Raw genomic sequence first — 21954 nt, forward strand, 5'->3', positions numbered from 1 at the left:
GGGGTCGCTCTCAGGAGCTCAGTGAATTCCAGTGTGATGCCGTGATAGGATGCCACCAGGACAACAAGTTGTTTTTCAAGAGTTGGGTTCAGCCTCTTATTTCCAGTGAAAAGAAACAGTCCATAGATCACAGTTTTGAGCCATTTTATTGATTTATTGGTTTTAACTCAGTAGGCGTGATTGCGGATGCCACGCAGTTGCATCCACACTGCCCCACACACCACACCCCACTACAAACACATAGTGAAACACTGTCAGTCATGGACTGACCCATTAACATTACTGAAGCAGTGTAGGATCATCTTGACAGAACAGAACAAATGGCCTGTAAATGGTAAATGGCCTGTATTTATATAGCACTTTACTAGTCCCTAAGGACCCCAAAGCGCTTTACATATCCAGTCATCCACCCATTCACGCACACATTCACACACTGGTGATGGCAGCTACATTGTAGCCACAGCCACCCTGGGGCGCACTGACAGAGGCAGCTTGTTAAGGAATAAAGGTAACCATACCAAATATCAAGAGTTAGTGTAAAAGCAGATGAAGCTGATCACCAGCCTCAATCCCTGCCCCCCTCAAATTCCCTTTCCTGGACACATGACTGTGATAGCTGGCCTGGTGAAGAGACAGCTGGAGTGAATGCATCTATGTTCCGTTTCCTAGTGTAATATAAAGAAAAAAAAGGAAAGGTTCAAGACTTTACAGTAACATTGTAGCATCAGAGAGCACCAAAATATATCAAACATTATATGAAGGACTGGGAGCCATAACCTCAATGATCACTTATAATATCTTCTCTTCTCTTTTGGCTCTCGGCGAAGGCAGTTGCACTTTTCTCCTCTCCTCCTTCCCCTTATCTTCCCTGCTTAGCCTCTTGTGCCCTTGTCTTGTCTCGTGTTTTTACTTTTCCCTGGAACACTCTCTCACAGTCTGTTCTCTAAAACCTAAAATAGAATTATGGATTTGATCAACTGGTCTCTGAATGCTATTGACACCCTTTTCTCAACGAGAAGTCTGGGCTTGGGAGAGCCCGAGTGCCCTGGAGGTACTTTCCCTGCCGGATACACGATGGACGGGTGGCAGACATGGAGGATCGTGTGCTTGGCGGGACTGTCGATCGAGGACGCTGAAGATATCTACCTATTCGGAACCATGATAACAGGGTTCTTGCTGATCGGAGCTGGCTTGGCCCTGGCTTATCGGAGAATTAAGAAAGCGGAACCGGCTGTTCAAACCCCTCCAAGGCTGCCCACTGGGATTGAAACGGTGGGACGAGGCGCGACTTCTCAGAAAGAGCTCACTGAATGCAGCATGGTTAAGATCTTGGAGAAGCTTACAGCTGCCGTGAATACTCAGAATAAGACCTCTGAGTAGAGCTGGGCAATATAAGATTTTTTTCACATCACGATATGTTTTTTTTCATTTCAGGCGATAACGATATCTATCATGATATAAGCCAAATAACTATATTTGTAAGATTTAAATGTGCCGTTGCTCACAAGTAAAGTGTGAAATAATCAGCAGCTTGTTTTTATTTAAATATTTATTTCCCATAATAAGTTCAACAGGGTAGATGTACTTAAGGAACATGAGACTTTTTCAGATAAATAAAGGCAAATATTGCAAACTACACAAAAGGCTATGGAACGCCAGGACTGCCATAATGAATTAATTAAATACACCATTAAATAATTAATTAAATGTGACAATAATTAATTAAAATTGGAATTAATTAATTAATTAAATAAATAGTTATGACACATGTAATTAATTAATTATTGACACATTTAATTAATTATTTAATGATATATTTATTTATTTCATTTTGGCAGTCCTGGTGCCTGGCTCTCATCTTGAAATAATTTTATCTGTCAGCCTCACCCATCAAACTCAGGGGGCGGGGTTAACGCTGCCCATGCAGCTTCTCTAACATTTGATTGGTTGCCGTGCAAAGTAAGTCAAAACAGGTCGATCCTAGATAATCGATTGCTTGTGTAGACTTGGGGAAGCCAGGTATCCCAGAATGCAGATCAAATCACAGGCAGCAGTGGTGGTGTAGTTTTAAAATACCCCGTTTTTCTGTCACCAACTACACTTTTAACAGTGTTTTAGCCGCGAATGTCGCGCCGTATGTCTGGTCAGGTTGTCAACATAGAACATGTTTGCAAAAGTGCTCAGATGTTTTCAGAGATTTAACTAGCTCTGCTAACAATTAGCATGCAGAGTGCACCCAGGGGGTTACGTTAACCGGTTTGTTTACATATTCCACTCTCCGTGTTCCACATGTTGCATTCGCAGATTCTCATTTTCACCGAACAATCGTCTCTTTCCGCCTGGTTTTGTGTCTCTGTGCTTCTGTAACATAAAGAACGAGCTGACATTTTTCTCACGAAACCAGCGATCAGCTCAACAGACCCTCAGTTTACCTGCATGCATCCTCCTCCTCATCTGTCAGCTGTTTAACACCTGCTGCTAATTCAAGAAACACGCCTACGTTACCTGGTGATAGTCACAGTTTAACTGGGCAGCCGGTGCTCGATATAAAGCAATGTCAGCGCATTTTTCTGCACAAGATAAGTAAATATAGTATTTTTCCCGAGCTGCTGGAGCTTGTTTCCTTACAGAGCACTTTATAGGTGAACAGCTTCATCAGCGGCTGATGTCCAATCACCGGCACACAGCTTTGAAACCTCAGCTGAGTTTTAGCTCTCAGTGGTTAAACGCTGGACTTCATTCACTCAGGTTCTGTCTGTCGGGTCACGTTTACTTCGCTGTTTTATTTACAACTGAGCAAATCGGTTTGGCTGAGGTTAAAGTTACGTTTCATAACTGCATAGTTTCACAGACGTTTAATGGTTCACTGGCACATGTGTTAGACTGAACTATTCGCTTTTCTTTATCTGGTGTGTTTTGGATTTAACAGTGAATTTTGAGATTAAACTGACTTTTATAACGTTTTTATACAAAGAGGAAAGAGAAGGCGCATTTCCACCGAGAGGAGCAGAGTTTGCAACAGCATGTTCATCATGAAGTCTGCAACATGGACAGAAATATTATATCATCTGTTTTTTAATAGTTATTCAACTGTATTCTAAGCACCAGCTGTCTGTTAGAATGAGATTTTTTTTCTTTCTCTCTGTTGGCAGAGGTATAAAAATGCGCAGGAAAATCTGACGTGCATGGCAAACTTCACCGACAATATTTAGGGAGGAATAAACACACATCAAACATAAATGAACCATTTTTTTGCTTTTTCGGTCATGTTATGTTTACCTGTCAAAGGCTTGTTACAAACTATGAAACACATCGTGCAGACTTCTGGATGTTAGAAGAAAACTAATACTGCTCATGAAGGAGACTAAAGGCAGGAAGGTGTCCTTTAAAACTAAACATGTTAATAGGACCTCCCTATTTATATCATAGTTTATGATATAGCACGTGTATTTCAGTAATAGCCTGCTGATTTCAGTGTAGTGGTGAACAGTCGCACAGCTCACATAGGCGTTATCTGTGATACTCCTTAACTATAATTTATCCAAGTTAACTTCAGTTAACCATTCAGACGGTTCTTTTGCAATGAAAAACATAAACACCCATGCTGCCGGTAAGCTTCCTCAGTGCCAGCTGTTAACATTATAGCTGCTTATGCAGTAACCATGGTAACCACGGACTCTGAGCGGCTGGATCGACGGAGGTCAGACAACAATTTTACATGTATGATCTTAAAACAGGACACAGCCACTATACGTGCTGGCCTCATATCAAATGTGAAGGCAGACTGAGTCTATGTTTGACATTTTTTAATATCTAATCTTCCTTTTCAAACATTTAAACAGCAGCGAGTCTGCAGCTGAGGGAATACAAACTCAAATTGTCGGAACAGGTTTGCTCGTTTCTTGGATTCATTTGGTGATTTATTAAATGTATAAATGTTATTCTAATCTGCTGCTGAGTCTCTTACACTTTTCTTTATGCTGTATATTTTCACGTCTCTGGAATAGTTGGCAGTTAGATAGTCAGCTGGGAAACTTTGTGTTAACTCATGGAGCTGAGGATATCGTGGATATGCTGACCTCGCTCCGTGGTGTACAGGGCCGTTTACCCTCATGATTAATATTCACAATAAAAATATTAGCCGAACATCATGAAGTCTGTATGTGTTTCATAGTGTCGAACAACCTTTGTACAGTTAAAGCCAGCAGTTACTACATGACGGAAACACCAACGTTATCTCTTTTATGCGTTTATACACAGATGACGCTGATTACTGAACAAAAACCCAAAGATCAGATGTTAAACAGATTTATTTGCACTTTCTCCTCCTTAAACATGTTTTTAATGTTAGTTATAATTCAGAATTGGCGACTGAAACACGTAGGACACATAAGAACATCAGGAAATAAAACACAGATAAATATAACCTCAGTAAAAGAAGTCAGCGGGGGTTATTACAGCTGTGTACCGGGGCCTGCGCTTTGTCGGTGGGATTGCTTGCGAGGCAAGCGGGTCTATCCCACGCTTTGCCGTGAGACTGGGCAGACATCTCCGAAATCATCGAAACACTTTTGCAAAGAGGCTGTATCTTGGCAAACCGACCAGACACATGAAGATTAAACCACTACATGCTCGGCTACAAAAATATTAAAACGGTATTTGGTGACACACAAACAGGGTTTTTCAAAGTTCAGTTCTGTTAGCTTCCACATGCCGGTTGTTGTGTGCTAGAAACAATGGCCACCAGGCCAAAGCAATGGTTTTGACTCGATCAGCGTTAACCCCGCCCCCTGAGTTTGATGGGTGAGGCTGACAGATAAAATTATTTCAAGATGAGAGCCAGGCGCCAGGACTGCCAAAATGAAATAAATAAATATATCATTAAATAATTAAATGTGTCAATAATTAATTAAATGTGTCAATAATTAATTAATTAAATGTGTCAATAATTAATTAATCAAATGTGTCAATAATTAATTAATCAAATGTGTCAATAATTAATTAATCACATGTGTCATAACTATTTATTTAATTAATTAATTCCAATTTTATTAATTATTGTCACATTTAATTAATTATTTAATGGTGTATTTAATTAATTCATTATGGCAGTCCTGGCGTTCCATAAAAGGCAGCCGCTAAAGCGTTTAAGTTTCAAAATAGAACAAACGAAACAGACTACTAAATTGTCAATTCCACTTAGAAACAAAATATTAATTCTAAAAATAAATCTTAGTTTGTTTTACAGAAGAACAGACAAAACTGACTAACTTTTGTCAATATCAAATAAACTGAGAACTAAAAGGAAATTCTCAATCTCTCCTTGTTGTATAGCTGAGCTTTTCAAACAGTTTTAACAGTTACTTTAGTCTGACAAAAGCCGAATGACGAATTAGCGCTTCCAGTCAGAGACTGAGGCTACGTCCACACGTACACGGGTATTTTTGAAAACGGAGATTTTTCGTTTTAAAAAATAATCCCGTCCACACATAAAGGCAGAAATGAAGGAAAACGCTGCTATGAACATGCCAAAGCAGCAGGTGGAGCTAGATTCCTAACCGTGCAGAAATGTTGGCCAATCAGAAGTCTAGAAGCCTCGGTGGGAAAAAGTAAACAAAGCTGGGGCATAGAAGCAGAACCGAGTCGTATGTGTGTGTCACGCTTGGTTGATTTTTCTAGTCGGCACACTCATTTCCTCCATTACCCGGGCGGTACGGTGGCTGGCTGCTTCCCAAACAAATACACATGTGCGGCTTGGCACTTGTGCTGTACGTAACAAGTCACGTGACGTGACGCTGCGGCTGTGATTGGTTCGGCTCTGTGCTACTTAATTTGGATTGGCTGTTCTTTTTTTTCTTTTTTTGTAAGAGGACAAGAGCGGCGAGGTCTATCGCGATATTTTAATTTTTCTATCGAGAAAAAGTTATATCGCGATACATATCGTTATCGTTCTATTGCCCAGCTCTACCTCTGAGCATATATTGGATTACATCAAGGAGAAGATCACTCAGAATAACATCTCTGAGGGAAAGTTGGATTACATCGTGGAGCAGCTCACTGCAGTCGTGAGTAGGGATGGGTATCGTTTAGGTTTTATCCGATACCGGTGCCAAACTGGTACTTTTGAAACGGTGCTGGTGCTTAAACGGTGCTCAAACCGGTGCTTAAAGAATCGAGAACACAAAATTGGTCGAAAAACCTCTCATGTTCAGCTGTTTTTTGTTTTTTGTAAAAAGATAACAATGTTAGCCTTTTCTGCAGCTATGGGGCATATATGGTATCGCTCTTGGATGGAAGCAGTGCTTAATCAATGGAAAAAAACACAAACTTTGTCCAAAAACCTCTCATGTTTAACTGTTTTCCACTTTTTCTTTGGTCATTTTAGCCTTTTTGGCCAGGGTGAAGGGAGTATCTGCCATCAAACAAGAAGACAGCCGCATGTAGCTATGATGGTGTTTGCTAGTTCACTTTACTGCATTAGGTCAGCCTACTCAACGTAAATTACACACGAACAACATTAAGCTACTCACACAGAGAAGAACGGCTGCTGCTGCCATCATCATCCGTCATCATTTCTGCTACACTGGCAGGGCTAGGGGCCAGGACTCTCCTCTTCGAGTTTTTGGGGGATGTTGCTAACTCCGGGTCCGATAACAGGCGCCACACCCGCAGTAGATGTGCACGGTGTGAGGTCTCGCAGCAAGCTATCAAATACGGTGCATTTCTCGGCTTTTAAAAAAACCCGCTATGCGTCGCCAGGTGTTTCATCGGATATGAGGTGTTACTTCCTTTGACAGTATCACAGTATCAGCTTAAAGCACTTGCAGGCTGCTGAGTTTGCATATTTTGCTGTGAAGTACAGCCAGACTTTTGACCGCTTCGCCTTGGGCATTTTTAATCTGTAGCTCTGCTCTAAAAGAACGTACGTACCTGGGCCCGCCTACTATCCTCGGAAACGTAAAATGATTGGCTAGAATCTAAAGTGTATCACAGCTCAGGGAAAAAAAAGCACCGAAATAAAGCACCGAAATGTGCGCTGCTTTTCGGTCTGGTTACTACCGTTTATGTCAGAACCGGTGCCATCATGGCACCGGATACCGGTAACCATCCCTAGTCGTGAGTTCTCAGAATCGGCTATCAGAGCACAAGAATGACAAGACCACGGAGCGCAAGTTTGATAACATCATGGAGAGGCTCGCGGCTCTCCAACAGGAGATTGAGAGACCAGTGTGTGTTAAAGAGCAGCTTTGAAATTCTCATGAGTTGCTCGCATAAAAGAAAAATCACCATTTATTGCAGCTATCCCTTCGGCGCCAGCTGTGGGCTCAAGGCTGGAGCCGAACAAAAACTCCCTGATAACGACTGTGTTTAGACTGTTCCTTCCCATTCCATGCTAGGCCACCTGGGTTGGCTGGAAGACTGTTTACTTAGCCTGGCAGGCGAAGGACACTGTCTCAGCTGAACTATGGACATGCATACACATACACTGATATGCACACACTCATCACCCCTCCCTTTCCAAACGCCTTCGATGGTTGTTCCCTCCTGGGGAACACGGCGGGTCTGAGCCCGCGCTGGAATGGTAGCGCTGGGCAGGATGGCTGCTGTGTTTGCTTCGGATTACTCCTCACCCCCTACCCATCCCTGTGGCTTGTCACGTGTTACATAATGTTGTGCTGTGGACATTTATGTGCTTTTTTGTGCAGAGGAGTTTTTTTGTTTCTTGTTCTCATGCTGTCCTTCCCGGAGCCCAGCATGAGTAGAGGTCTCTTTTTTTCCTTTTGTACTTTCCCATTGTAGTGTATATTTCAATGTTTTTCTGTAACGCTACCGATCTCCGACCTGTTTCCCCATGTGATGTCTGTGTTGTGTGTGTATGGTCGGGGGGGGGGGGCGTCCCATTTCACTGCAGGGCACCCTGCATGTGGTGAATAAAGCCTTGATTGCTTGATTTATAATAAATTGTCCCAAACATGGACAGAATCACTGAAATGTTAACTGTAGTCAGTAGTTTATCCCTCCTATTGCATCAAGTCTCTACAAAAGCATCTTTAATGCCACCAGTTTCTTGAGAAACTAGTTCTGGATATAAAAGTTTTATGTGGAAAGCAGCAAACATTGTATAGACAAATTCTGAATTGTGCTAGCTGTGAATCCGTCTTCTCTGCTGTCAATCTCCTTCTATGACTGTGACTGTCTGCACCAGCTGCTGCGATACACTCTGGATAAGAGTGGTCTGGAGAGGGTCAAGATCATAGCCAGTGACAACCTGTGGGAGCCCATTGCCTTCTCTCTGCTGCTAGACCCTGAGCTGAGCACAGCTGTAGACGTGATAGGGTAGGATCCTCCTCTGTCAATAGTTTGTATACGTAGCTTATGTTCTCTATCCTCAGCAGCTAAAACTTCAGCCAGCTGATGGTTGCTGCTTAAAAATGAACCACCTACAAGGCTTTAAATGGTTTGGCACCTTCATACCTTTCTGATCTTTTGCACCCTTATGTTCCATCTCGTACTCTCCGATCCCAGGATTCTGCCGTTTTAAAGGTTCCTAGAGCCAGAAAAAAAAAACTATCGGGGAACGTGATTTTTCTTTTCATGCCCCATTTTTGTGGAACAACCTTCCTCAAGATATTAGGCAGGCATGCTCTGTGGAGGTTTTCAAAGCTAAGTTGAAGACCCACTTGTTCACCCTATCCTACATGTCTTAATTCTTTGCCTTTTAGTTTTGTTTTTTGTTTTTTTTATCGTTTTTAACTTTTATTATGTTTTTAACTTGTTAATTTGTGTTTTTAACTTGTATTGCTATGCATCACTTTTATTTATTTATCTCTTTATTTTCAAATAGCTGTACAGCACTTTGTCTGAAAGCACTTTATAAGTTTATAAGTTGTTGTTGTTGGTTATTATTATTATTATTATGTAAACTACTAGCAGTAAAAACAACATGCTTTTTTCTAATGGCAGTATAGCACAGAGTCGTTTGTTATTCTTTCTTTTGCGTTTAAACAAAGTGCAGCATTTAATACCTTCTAAGACGGATTTCATCCACGTTTCAGAGCCCATCACAGCACAGAAACAGCTTTGGTGAAGGTTACAAATGATCTTCTTATGGCCTCTGACAGTGGACTCATCTTTGTGCTTATTGTGCTAAACCTCAGTGCAGCGTTTGATACTGTTGATCACTTACCTTTCATGACCACGTAAACGGGGTGGTAAAATCAGCATTCTATCACCTCAGACGTTTAATGAAGGTTAAGCCCTTTCTTTCCAAGCGTGACTTGGAAAGTGTTATTCATGCCTTTATTACCTCACATTTAGATTATTGCAATTCTCTTTTGTCCCGAATTCGAAAATATTGAGCAATGGAACAAACCAACAGAGGCCCAGAAGAGTGCAGTCAAACAATGATTTATTGAGTACACGCGTGGGAAGATGTATACAGCAACACCAGCATCGATCTTCACCGAACAGCTCAATTCAGAATGGTTTTATTCATGTCAGGGTTCAACCCCTTCTGCGTCACAAATTAACATAATATGCATCAGTTTCAGTAAATGGTCAATCTTAAACCGCTAAAATTAGACAAAGAAGTTCCTTTTTCTATCACATCTTCCATACAAGGCAATTAGGTTCAGACACAGACGGTCCCTCTGGGCTTGTCCTCTTCTTGACTCATCTTCTGTCATCTGTCACTAAGCAAACTAAAATGCAGTTAGAAGCTAAATGAATACCAGGCCTTCAGCCTGGCCTATGTTTAAATCATATGTCTGTAAGCATGAATGCTGTTTATCCTTCTATTGCTCCAAGTCACCTACACAATATATTGTGAAGACATAGCGCTTCACAAAGCTTGAAACCTTTAATAGACTGAGCATCATCTCTGAATGAGCACAAATATGCAATGTGTGTATAAAGTGATTATGGCTGCACCTGTAATAAAAGGTTAATCCAATGCCAGTATCTTTAATAAACATCTTGATGCTATATCAATGCTGTAGGTTATATTATCAATGCAATGTTAATGATAAAGAATATATTGTAGCAGTAAAATAATTTCTTTTATTTCCACACTTTTAATAGGGGTTGGGCAGGGCACTTTGTCACGCTTGCAACTAGTGCAAAATGCTGCGGCACGATTTTTAACTGGCAAAAGGAAATTTGACCACATCACTCCGATTTTGGCCTCTCTACATTGGCTTCCAATTGAATTTAGGATCTGTTTTAAAGTCCTTTTATTGGTTTTTAAATCTCTAAATGGTCTGGCACCTGTTTATTTGTCTGACTTGTTGAAGCCCCATGTTCTCATTCGTTCTCTTTGATCAGCTGAGCATAGAGCTGGGCGATATGAGATTTTTTCATATCACGATATGTTTTTTTCATTTCAGGCGATAACGATATCTATCACGATATAAGCCAAATAACTATATTTGTAAGATTTAAATGTGCCGTTGCTCACAAGTAAAATGTGAAATAATCAGCAGCTTGTTTTTAAATATTTATTTCCCATAATAAGTTCAACAGGGTAGATGTACTTAAGGAACATGAGACTTTTTCAGATAAATAAAGGCAAATATTGCAAACTACACAAAAGGCAGCCGCTAAAGCGTTTAAGTTTCAAAATAGAACAAATGAAACAGACTAAATTGTCAATTCCACTTAGAAACAAAATATTAATTCTAAAAATAAATCTTAGTTTGTTTTACAGAAGAACAGACAAAACTGACTAACTTTTGTCAATATCAAATAAACTGAGAACTAAAAGGAAATTCTCAATCTCTCCTTGTTGTATAGCTTAGCTTTTCAAACAGTTTTAACAGTTACTTTAGTCTGACAAAAGCCGAATGACGAATTAGCGCTTCCAGTCAGAGACTGAGGCTACGTCCACACGTACACGGGTATTTTTGAAAACGGAGATTTTCCGTTTTCGTTTTAAAAAATAATCCCGTCCACACATAAAGGCAGAAATGAAGGAAAACGCTGCTATGAACATGCCAAAGCAGCAGGTGGAGCTAGATTCCTAACCGTGCAGAAATGTTGGCCAATCAGAAGTCTAGAAGCCTCGGTGGGAAAAAGTAAACAAAGCTGGGGCATAGAAGCAGAACCGAGTCGTAAGTGTGGAGGGACAGTAACTGTGTGTATATGTAAGCATTTAAACACTGCAGAGAGTAGAATTAACAGTAACAGTATTGTAGAAATTCATTTCACCGAAACAATAACGTGGCGCACAGTGTGACGCATGCACCAGTTTATTGTATTTCCAGACTTGCTTTCGGCACAATTTACAGTGCACGCTACTCTGTTTTTTGTCAGACTTGAAATAGCCGAAATACCTTCACACTACGGAACTTCTATGGCTCTTCCGTTCGACAATCTCTCCGGCGTTGGAACCATCATCTGTTTTCTCTTCGGTCACGCTCGGTTGATTTTTCTAGTCGGCACACTCATTTCCTCCATTATGCGCTGGCTCCATTACCCGCTGGCTGCTTCCCAAACAAACACACGTGCGGCTTGGCACTTGTGCTGTACGTAACAAGTCACACGACGTGACGCTGCAGCTGTGATTGGTTCGGCTCTGCGCTACTGAATTTGGATCGGCTGACCTTTTTTTTTTTTTTTTTTTTTTTTAAGAGGACAAGAGTGGCAAGGTCTATCGCGATAGCTTAATTTCTCTATCGAGTAAAAGTTATATCGCGATACATATCGTTATCGTTCTATCGCCCAGCTCTAGCTGAGCAGTTGTTGCTTTTGGTCCCAAAGTCACGGCTGAAACTTAGAGGAGACAGAGTGTTCTCTTTTGCAGCGCCGATGCTTTGGAACAACCTTCCTCTCCATATTAGACGGGCTACATCAGTGACAGTTTTTAAGTCCTTATTAAAAAACTATTTTTATTCCCTGGCCTTTAACTCTGTGGGTAACTGACATTTTTATTAATTTTGATGCTATGTCTGATTTCTGTTATTTTATTACTATATTTATATTTGTATTGTACAGCACTTTTTAAAGTGCTATATAAATAAATGATGATGGATTCCCATTCATTTTCTATGACGGTCACTTTTGAACACCACAGATGTAACAAAATTGATTAAAACACTCAAAATTCAACGAAAGAAGTGCTCATCACTTTAATATGTTCAAGTGCATAGTGTGGAGGATGTCATAAGGCCTTTAGGCAATTGGATGTAAAACACAATATTTAGGAGTTTTTAAATTTGTAAATCGGTCTGATTTGACCCGAACACGTCAGGAAATGGAGAGTCCTTTTCACACGCTAAATTTAATTATGGAGTTCCACTGGGTTCTTGATATCCCTATGGCAGTATCATTAGAAGGCATAGCATACCACCAGTTCAGAAGTTTTGGCGCGAGATATGTGAAGGCTACGTTCACACCGCAAGTCTTAATGCTCAATTCCGATTTTTTGATCAAATCTGATTTTTTTTGTCTGCTCGTTCACACTACAATAAAATGCGTTCGCGATGTCTTATCGAGCGCTTCTCCGGCGGTGATAATTGGCGTCTGTCTTGTGTCAGTGACGTAAAAAACGGATTTAATGCGACTTGACCATTTACACAGCAGTCGCTTTCTGAAACATCGGATATGTATCGGATTCAGTACCACATACGAAAGTGACCCAGATCGGATTTGAAAATATCGGATTTGTGCCGGTCACACTGTCATACCATGATCGGATATGGGTCGCATAGGGTCAAAAAAATCGGATTTGATGCGCTTTCGCCTGCAGTGTGAACATAGCCAAAGTGTCTGAAATGTAACATTCCAACTTCCCCTTTAGTGTGTTTGTTGGGCAGCTTAGATAATGTCACTACAGATAAGAATATAGCCCATATGGTTTTCACTGCCGTATGCATAGCCAAGAAAACAGTCCTCATGAACTGGAAAAAACAAAAATAATCTTAATTCTAACCAATATAGAAATTATCTATTAGATTACATTAGTCTCGATACAGCCTCTACCACCACATCAGATCAATTGCTCTGGGCTCCTTTGATTAGCTCCATCACCTAGTGGGGGTGGGGGGTCATAGTTTGGTCCCACCTTCGCTGTAGTGATTGGTGTGGGGGTAGGGACAGGCTTAGGGCGTCGGGGGGTTCCCCAGTAGCATCTTCCTTGGGGGGCTCAACCCGGGGTAGCGGTCATGGCCTATTAGGGGCTCTTAGGTGACGGTTTCCTTGTGGCTGCATGCAGCGGGGCTAGGGGAGGGTCTGTGCTGACGGACGTGGGTTACTGACCTGGTAGCCTGGCTGCCCCTGGGTGGGTCCGGGACGGGCGTGAGGTTCTGGGGCGCTCCGTCTCTGGGCTGGGGCCTTGGCCGGGCCTCGGGGGCTTGGGTCCTGGTTGGTATGTTGCTGGGGTTGTGGGCGGGTGGGTGTATGGGGGCCCGGCCCTGGCGCAGGGTTCCGCCAGTGCATCGAGCCACCTGGGGGGCTCTTCAACTGGTGGGGGAGGTTGTTACATCTTGCAGGAGCTCTCCTCTCTTCAGGAACTCTCTGCAGGAGGGGGAGATACAGGAGAGGTGGAGGAAGATCTCAGCCTGGGCGTCTATTGTCTTGTGTAGTCTGGAAGATGAGTGGATGACGGGGTGGGTGCAGTTTTCTCTGTGGTGGGGTCAGATGGGCTGTCCTGGGCTCTGTGGGGCCGGGTGGCGCTGCTGTTCTGTGCCCCGGTCCGGATGGGCCTGTGCCCCCTTTCCCTGGCGGGTTGCAGAGTATGGGGGTGCCTACTGGGGTCAGCGGGGGAGCTGGCCCCAGGGAGAGGTCACTTGCCCCTCCCTTCCTTCCCTCCCCATCTCCAGCTGCCTCCCTCTTCCCGCTCCACCACAATCACCCACACATGCAGGGCCTTGGAGTAGGGGTGTGTCACCAGGGTGCAGGGGAAGCATCCCCCCTCTGTCCCCTTCTGGCTTCTTGTGCCTCAATTTTATCTCACAACTTAGACATTCACATTATTCACACTCTCATAACACATACATATAGGATCTTGGGGGTGGGCACGCTACACGGACTCCAAAAGACCATCAGGGTGTACACCTCACCCCTGGCGTCATTGCCCACCTCTCAATTTTAAATACACGTAGACACTGAGGGCTATCAGGAGGGGCTATGCGCTTACCTGCTGCTCTCTGGCAGGTAGCTCCATGCCCTCCTGGGTTTTAAATGCACCTTAGAACACACATGCATCAGCACTACATATGAGCGGGTGGAGGGAGGTTTGGAGTCTTCTCTCACCCCCGTTCTCTGCGACCTGCTGGAGCGGGGGGCCAGGAGGAGGAGTTGGCCGTCCGACTGGGGTCTGGAGTGTGGGGCCTCCCTGCTGCTGCGGAGTCGGGGCGGTCTGCTTTTCCCCACTTCAGGGAAAAGGGTAACACCACCTGGGTCTGGGTGCAGTTTCCCCCTCCAGGGGCAAAGGTACCTAGACCCGGTTCTTAGAGTACGCTTGGGGAGTGTGATTGTGTGTACAGTGTCTCTCTATGTCTGTCTCCACGTTGGGTGAGTGTTGAGTAATTGCATATGAGAGCATAAGGGTGGGAATGGATGTTTGTATCTGTGTGTGCCTGTATGTCTGTGTCTATATGTCAGGTTGGGTATCAGACGCCACCTCTCTGGGGACATCTCAGGCCCTCTAAGGTATGGAGGCCTATCTCCCCCCACCACTTCCCCTGCCAGTGGCAGACGCCCTCAGACATCGGTGCTTTGGTGGTTCTTTGTGTCCGGGGATGGGCGCCCGGGTACACACCGGCTCACTCCTTGGTGGCTGCTTGTCGGGGCCTGGAGCCTGGGGCTCGCTTTGGCCACTTCGGGGGTTGGGTGCCCTCGGCCTCTCGGCCTGGGGCTCGGTCACTCTGGCACAGCTGGCTGCCGGCGGAGCTCACGGGCACGTCACTGCAACCCCCCCCTCCTGGCTTCTGCTCCGCGGCTGCTGAGTGACCCCTCATCTGGGGCTGCCCCTGTGTTGGTCTTCCTTGGTCTCTTGTGTTCTGAGGGCCTCTGGATGTCTGGAGTTTTGATCTCCTCCATACCTGCTTCATGCCCTGGTGGACGGGGCTGTGCCCCCCCCCCCCCCACACACACACACCTCCTCTAGCAGATCATTACATGAAGGAACCTTTTAAAAACAAGCGCGTCCATGCTCACAGGTGTACACACGGGTGATCACACACACAAGCTACACCCTTTTTGGCTCCTACCTCAAAGCACACTGTGCGCTGTTGATATTACGTGCTGCACAATAATGTTTAATATTTAGTATTTACTGTCATATTCCCATATATCATCGTGATGTTGTTTATTGTATTGCTCTCCTTTTCTTCTGCTGTTTTTCTTTTTTCTTTCTCAGGTGATCTAGGTTATTGTATTGTATGTATTTTTTTTTTGTCTGCTTATTTAGTTTTTTGTTTTTTTTGCCCTTTATCCCCGTCTGTCTTCTCCGCTGTTTTCCCCCCCCCCCCCTCTTCCTTTCTCCCTTTTCTTTTCCTCATTCAAGTCTGTCCCGTATCTAGCAAGTGTAAATAAAAAAATAAATAAAATAAACAATAAAAGGTGAATCAAATAAACCATTACGGCAAAGGCTGGGATGTTCAATTTGGTAAAGTAAATCCGTTGGGCATCTTTCTTGGCCTTTAGACAATAATTCTGATGGCAAAAGAACCAAACGGGACAGGCAAAACAAAAAAAAAGACAGCATACATTTTCACTGCCATGCAGATGACACCCAGCTTTATCTATCCATGGAGCCAGATCACACACACCAATTAGTTAGACTGTAGTAATGTCTTAAGAAGCTCATAAAGATGTCTCATACTGACCTTGATGACCTCTAATTTGTTTTTGCTTCTAGTATCAGAAAAATGGTATCTAACTAGATGCTTACTCTGGATGGGATTACCTTGGCCTGGATGGCATCCTGGATTTAGGATAGGTACTTCTTCCACAATTGTAAAAAGTTAATCAATATTTGATCAGAGCATGTGTTCACTGTTCATCAAAACAGTGATCAGTAATTTTACTAATAACCAGGGAAGTACAGAGCAGAAACAGCTTTTTAATATTGTTCTTGCTCGCACCTTTCTGAACACTTTTAAGATTTAAAATAAACAAATATATAAACTTATTAAACAAAAATTTAAAGAATTTCAAGGAAATTGTGCAAATATTTGTCAGACAGCTAATAGATGTGTGATGTTTCCCTGTGGTCTGCAAGTCCAGGCCCAGAGACCAGACTGATGGATCTAAAACAGATATAACTAAAGTTAATCCAGTGGTTACCTGCACAGAGATAACCACAGAGCATAAACAACTTAGCTGCTGCAAGCTAGGTGTGCTACGAGCTTGCTGTGTAATGTAATATAATATAAGATTTACACAGCATGTTCAGACCAATGAGCTACTTACTAAAGATGTCCAAACCCTTTTCTTTCCAAGCTCCTTAGACTATTAAAGAAACCCTGTCACATCCTTCTCTTCTGTCCACTCCACAGATTGTCTGTTCAGGTTCATCTAGGTAATATTTCAGGCTCTCTAAACTCACAGTTAGTGGAGCTCTGCAGCCAGATGTCTAAGAAACAATTTTACCTTTCTTAGGAATGCTGCATGCTTAAATCATAGAAGCTATGTAATGCTATGTAATTCTGTGCAACAAGCACAGAATTACACAGCATCAATGGGACAGCAGTGCAGAGGATTCAGAGCTTATCTTAGAATCCTCGGGTTTAAAATATTGTTTCAACATTAAAGTAATCCAGTGACACACCAAACAATAACTTGATTGTTCCAAGCTTTATTTTTCAAATTGTAACCAAATGCAGTTTAAAAATGTGATAGCGACAAAGAAAAACTATTTCTTCTTTCCAAAACAAAAACTGAGAAAGGAGTCAAGGATTAAATGGAATTTTAAAAAATATATGATTTTTGTAACCGTATCATCCAATTTCAATAATATTATAATTCTTTTCTGTTTCTCTTGTTTTCCCCTCTGGTAAATAAATCAGTTCCCTTTCAGTCTATTCACTCAGTACACATAAGTATGGGATAGCCCTCGCACATCCTGCCGAAGAAACCTTTATTCACTCCTTCAAGGCAGATGACCTGTGTTGACATGCACACAGCCCCACCTGCACATATAACCCCTATCATCACAGACGTCTCTCAGTTCTTACGCTCTTCCCCTCGCTGAGAACACCTCTGCTGAGTTGGGCTAGCTATCTGCTGCTAGTTAGGTCCGTTGTCTGCTGACTTGAACTTAACTTAACTGCCGCTGTTGGTGTTAGTCTCCATCGCTGGTTCCTGATGACAAGCCCGCTGGCACCTCTTCTTAACGAGGTCAGAGTTGCCACGGATTACATCATCCATGCGTCCCGCTGTGCAGTGCTCTCCCTGGGCAGAGGGATGGCTTCGACAGTAGTAGCGCAGAGGCACCTGTGACTGACCTTCTCTGGCGTCCCGGATAGGGACAGGGCTGTATATCTGGACTAACCAGTGTCTGCGGCTAAGTTATTCGGACATTCACTAGATTCAATCTGAGGAAGAAGCAGACAGAAGCTTTGCGCGACATCATCCCCAAACGTCAGGCGAAACCCAAACCCACAGCTACCTCGCACAGGCCCGCCACTCCTCTGCCAACTGGCAAAAGACCGGCGCCCACTGCTGCAGTGGGTGTGCCGCCAGCGGGAGCACATCCTCCACCCTGAGCTCCGCACCAGTCAGCCTGGAGCAAAGGACAACCCTTGGACCCCCGGCGGGACCCGACGCCCAGGAGGAAGCCTCAGCCCTCCTACAGTGGCTTGCAAAAGTATTTGGCCCCCTTGAACTTTTCCACATTTTGTCACATTACAGCCACAAACATGAATCAATTTTATTGGAATTCCATATGAAAGACCAATACAAAGTGGTGTACACTTGAGAAGTGGAACGAAAATCATACATGATTCCAAACATTTTTTACAAATAAATAACTGCAAAGTGGGATGTGCGTAATTTATTCAGCCCCCTTTGGTCTGAGTGCAGTCAGTTGCACATAGACATTGCCTGATGAGTGCTAATGACTAAATAGAGTGCACCTGTGTGTAATCTAATGTCAGTACAAATACAGCTGCTCTGTGATGGCCTTAGAGGTTGTCTAAGAGAATATTGGGCGCAACAACACCATGAAGTCCAAAGAACACACCAGACAGGTCAGGGATAAAGTTCTTGAGAAATTTAAAGCAGGCTTAGGCTACAAAAAGATTTCCCAAGCCTTGAACATCCCACGGAGCACCGTTCAAGCGATCATTCAGAAATGGAAGGAGTATGGCACAACTGTAAACCTACCAAGACAAGGCCGTCCACCTAAACTCACAGGCCGAACAAGGAGAGCGCTGATCATAAATGCAGCCAAGAGGCCCATGGTGACTCTAGACGAGCTGCCTCATTTCCGCAGAGTCGTAAACAAGACAGTCAGCATCAAAGCAGCAGGAAGAAAATAAAGGTGCTATTGCAGAAAAGAGCAATACAAGTACAGCCGTTAGTTTGTTCAAAAAAAAAGGGGGGAGGGCTTCATCCCATCCACAACCTGTGAGTCTTGAACATGTATCTACGAATGTACAAGGTCAAGATGCTAACACTCAGACAGCTCTTGAATGCAGTTGGTCCGGGAGATTGGTTTGCAACAATCGATCTAACAGATGCTTATTTTCATATGACTATACACCCGAACTACAGGCAGTTTCTGAGGTTTGCATTCGAGGGCGTAGCCTACAAATACTTGGTGCTGCCTTTTGGGTTCTTGCTTGCTCCTTGCACCTTTGCAAAATGTGCCGAGGTGGCGCTAGCACCCCTCCGAGAGAGAGGCATCCGCATCTTAGCCTACCTAGATGACTGAACTCTCGTAGCTTGCTCCAGAGAGCAGGTGGAGACTCAGTTGTCACTGGTTTTGTGACACATTCACACACTGGGTTTCTCTGTGAACTTTCAGAGCTCGCTAATCCCGAGTCAGCAGATTTATTTCCTCGGTTTAGAAATATGCTTGCTTTCCAGCCGCTCACGTTTGTCAGAGCATCGCTTCCTCATTCAGGTTCAGCTGGGACGCAGACTGCATTTCCAGATGATATTAGGTTTGTTGGGCATGATGGCATCTATGATCGCCGTAGTGCCGCTTGGACTTTTAAAGATGAGTGTTTCAGTGCTGGATTCTCTCTCATTGCCTGTGGGCATCGTGTCACCTCGGGAGGAGGCATGCTAGCTCTCCGTCCCTGGAGGAAGCCCAGGCTGTTGCATCAGGGCTCTTGGACTGGGAGGGTGTTGTTTTGCTAGGTGGTGTCCACAGATGCTTCCCTAAGGGGGTAGGGAGCGCTGTGCGGTGCATCAGTGAGAGGGATCTGGTCCCCAGCCCGGTGCGAGCTGCACATCAACCACTTAGAGCTGTTAGCAGTGTTCTTAGCTCTCAAACATTTCCGTCCAGTCCTGGAGGGCCAACATGTCCTAGTCAGGACGGACAATTCAACAGTAGTCTCTTACATAAACAGGCATGGAGGAATACGCTCCTCTCAACTGTTGAAGCTGCCTCGCTCTGCTGTTATGGTGCAGTGTTCATTTTCTGTCTCTAAGAGCCATCCATGTTCTGGGTTACCTGAACTTGGGGCCAGACCTTCTCTCTAGCGGGGGGTCCTCTGGTGAGGGAATGGAGGTTGCACCCTTTGATAGTGGCTCAGATTTAGGATCTGTTAGGCAAGGCACAAGTAGATCTTTTTGCCTCCAGGGTAAATACTCACTTCCACATGTTTTTCTCCATAATCAACCACGATGCACCGTTGGGCATGGACACGTTAGCACACCAATGGCCAGACGTGCTCCCTTGTGCATTTCTCCCAGTGAAAATGACATCTCCAGTTCTGGAGAGAGTGCATCAGCAGTCGCTCTCTCTGATTCTAGTGGCCCTTTGGTGGCCCACAAGGTTGTGGTATGCAGAAATAATCAGCCTGCTAGCAGCGAGTCCTTGGCAGCTTCCTCTCCGCGGGGACCTCCTCTCTCAAGGTGCGAGGAGAAGTGGTTCATCCACGCTCGGATCTGTGGCGGCTTTATGCTTACCTGCTGAGAGGTCAAACTTGATTGCTAAGGGTCTGCCAATAAGTGTGATAGCGACAATTCAGAGCATTAGGGCCTCATCCACTAGAGGCTTGTATGCTTACAAATGGTGAGCTTTGAGCAATGGTGCCAGGATTGCCATACTCTCCCATTTCAGTGCTCTATTGTGGTTGTTTTGACATTCCTGCAGGAGCTGCTAGATAAGGGCCTTTCATTTTCAACAATTAAGGTTTATTTAGCAGCTATATCTGCTTGTCATATTGGCTTTGACGGGATGACATCAGATGCATCTCCCCTTGCCTTACGTTTTCTGAAAGGGGTTCACCGGCTGAGACCCATGCTTCTGCCCAGTGTCCCTGCTTGGGTCTTATCTTTGGTGCTGGAGGCCCTTTGTGGCCAACACTTTGAACACATTGAGACTTTGGATATGAAATTTCTCTCATATAAGATGCATTACTTCTCACTTTGGCTTCACCAAACACATGTCTGTGTATTGCGTTCAGATGCTGCCTTTTTTCCCAAGATCATGCCAGCATCTTATAGCTCAATGGAGTTTGATTTGCTGAGCTTTTGCTCCCCTCCTTTTGTATCTGAGGAGCAGAGAGGGCTACATTCTCATTGTCCTGTGCGTGCGCTACGTACCTACATTGAGCATACTCAGAATATGCGTTTATGTAACCAGCTGTTCATCTGTTTCGCTAGTCCAGCCAGAGGTTCCACCAGGGGGATGGCAACTTCATGGGCTCTTTTGGGGTGCCTATAGCTGATATTTGTGCAGCAGCTAGTTGGGCATCACCACACACTTTTGTGTGGTTTTATTGGTTCGACATTAAAGCCCCTTTGGTGGCTCGCACTGTCCTTTCTGCTGGGTCTACTGCACACTAAGGTGGTGGTGGTCCAATTCCAGTTCAGTGGCTGCTCTGCAGGGTGTGTATATATCTTCCATACTTATGTGTTGTACCTCGCTCCTCTCCTTCAGGGAACAGAAGTTATAGACATAACTGTGTGTTCCCTTTCAGTTGATTCACTCGGTACAACACAAGGTGGCCCCACTGAGCAGTTTGGCTCGGTGAAGAGCGGCTATCGAACTGAGGGATGTCTGTGATGACAGCGGTTATATGTGCAGGCGGCGCTATACGCATGTCATCACGGGTCATCTGACTTAAAGGCATGAATAAAGGTTTCCTCAGACAGGACACGTGAGGGCATGATATCCCATACTTATGTGTTGTACCTCGTTCCTCTCCTTCAAGGAACAGAAGTAATAGTGATAGGTTTGTAGCATAAACCTATTCGCTTGAACGTTAAGGACAACTTACTACACAGCAAAAGCAAGACACAAGTAGGCAAAGTTCTCTGTGTTACTCATGCATGAGGGAGGCCTGCCTGGAGCCAAGTGTCGTTCCACCCACTTGACCTCCGTCAGACTCTCAGCCATAGCACTTCTTTTATTGTGGTTACATGAATATACATAGGTTCATTAACATATGACGTCTACATACACACAAAGAGTACCTTGCCTGTGCGTTGTGTAAGTGTCTCCACAGACTACTAAGGATCAAACCTCTACCAACACGACATTGATTATAAAACTCTAAGCATAAATGAGTAGATATTTCTGTTGCAAGAAGAAGCTAAAGCAGATATTAAAACCACCCGAGACGAACTCATGGGAAAAGTTGAACAGCTGTTCACTATGCAAGCAGAGGCAGCGAGCACACAGAAAGAGATGGAGAAGTCCCTGAGTGACACGACTGACAGGCTGACAACACTGGAAAAGTCCTATATGTCTCTAAAGGCAGACCATCAGAAGCTACAAGAGAAATGCACTAACTTAGAAGATAGAAGTCGCAGACAGAATATCAGAGTAGTTGG

General features: G+C 44.0%; 1 protein-coding gene across 1 annotated transcript in view; it reads left to right on the forward strand.

Annotated features, from left to right (window-relative positions):
* Positions 1-21954, forward strand: part of galcb (galactosylceramidase b) — a 50398-nt gene that overhangs the window by 3389 nt on the left and 25055 nt on the right. Inside the window, exon 7 of the mRNA XM_085342597.1 lies at positions 8207-8337. Within this exon, the coding sequence (XP_085198723.1) occupies positions 8207-8337 (131 nt within the window). The remainder of the gene's footprint in view (positions 1-8206; positions 8338-21954) is intronic.

This window comes from Diplotaxodon limnothrissa, linkage group LG19 (assembly GCF_057381915.1).
Source record: "Diplotaxodon limnothrissa isolate DT_005_m linkage group LG19, D_limnothrissa_male_GT1.1, whole genome shotgun sequence".
Classification (NCBI taxonomy): Eukaryota; Metazoa; Chordata; class Actinopteri; order Cichliformes; family Cichlidae; genus Diplotaxodon; species Diplotaxodon limnothrissa.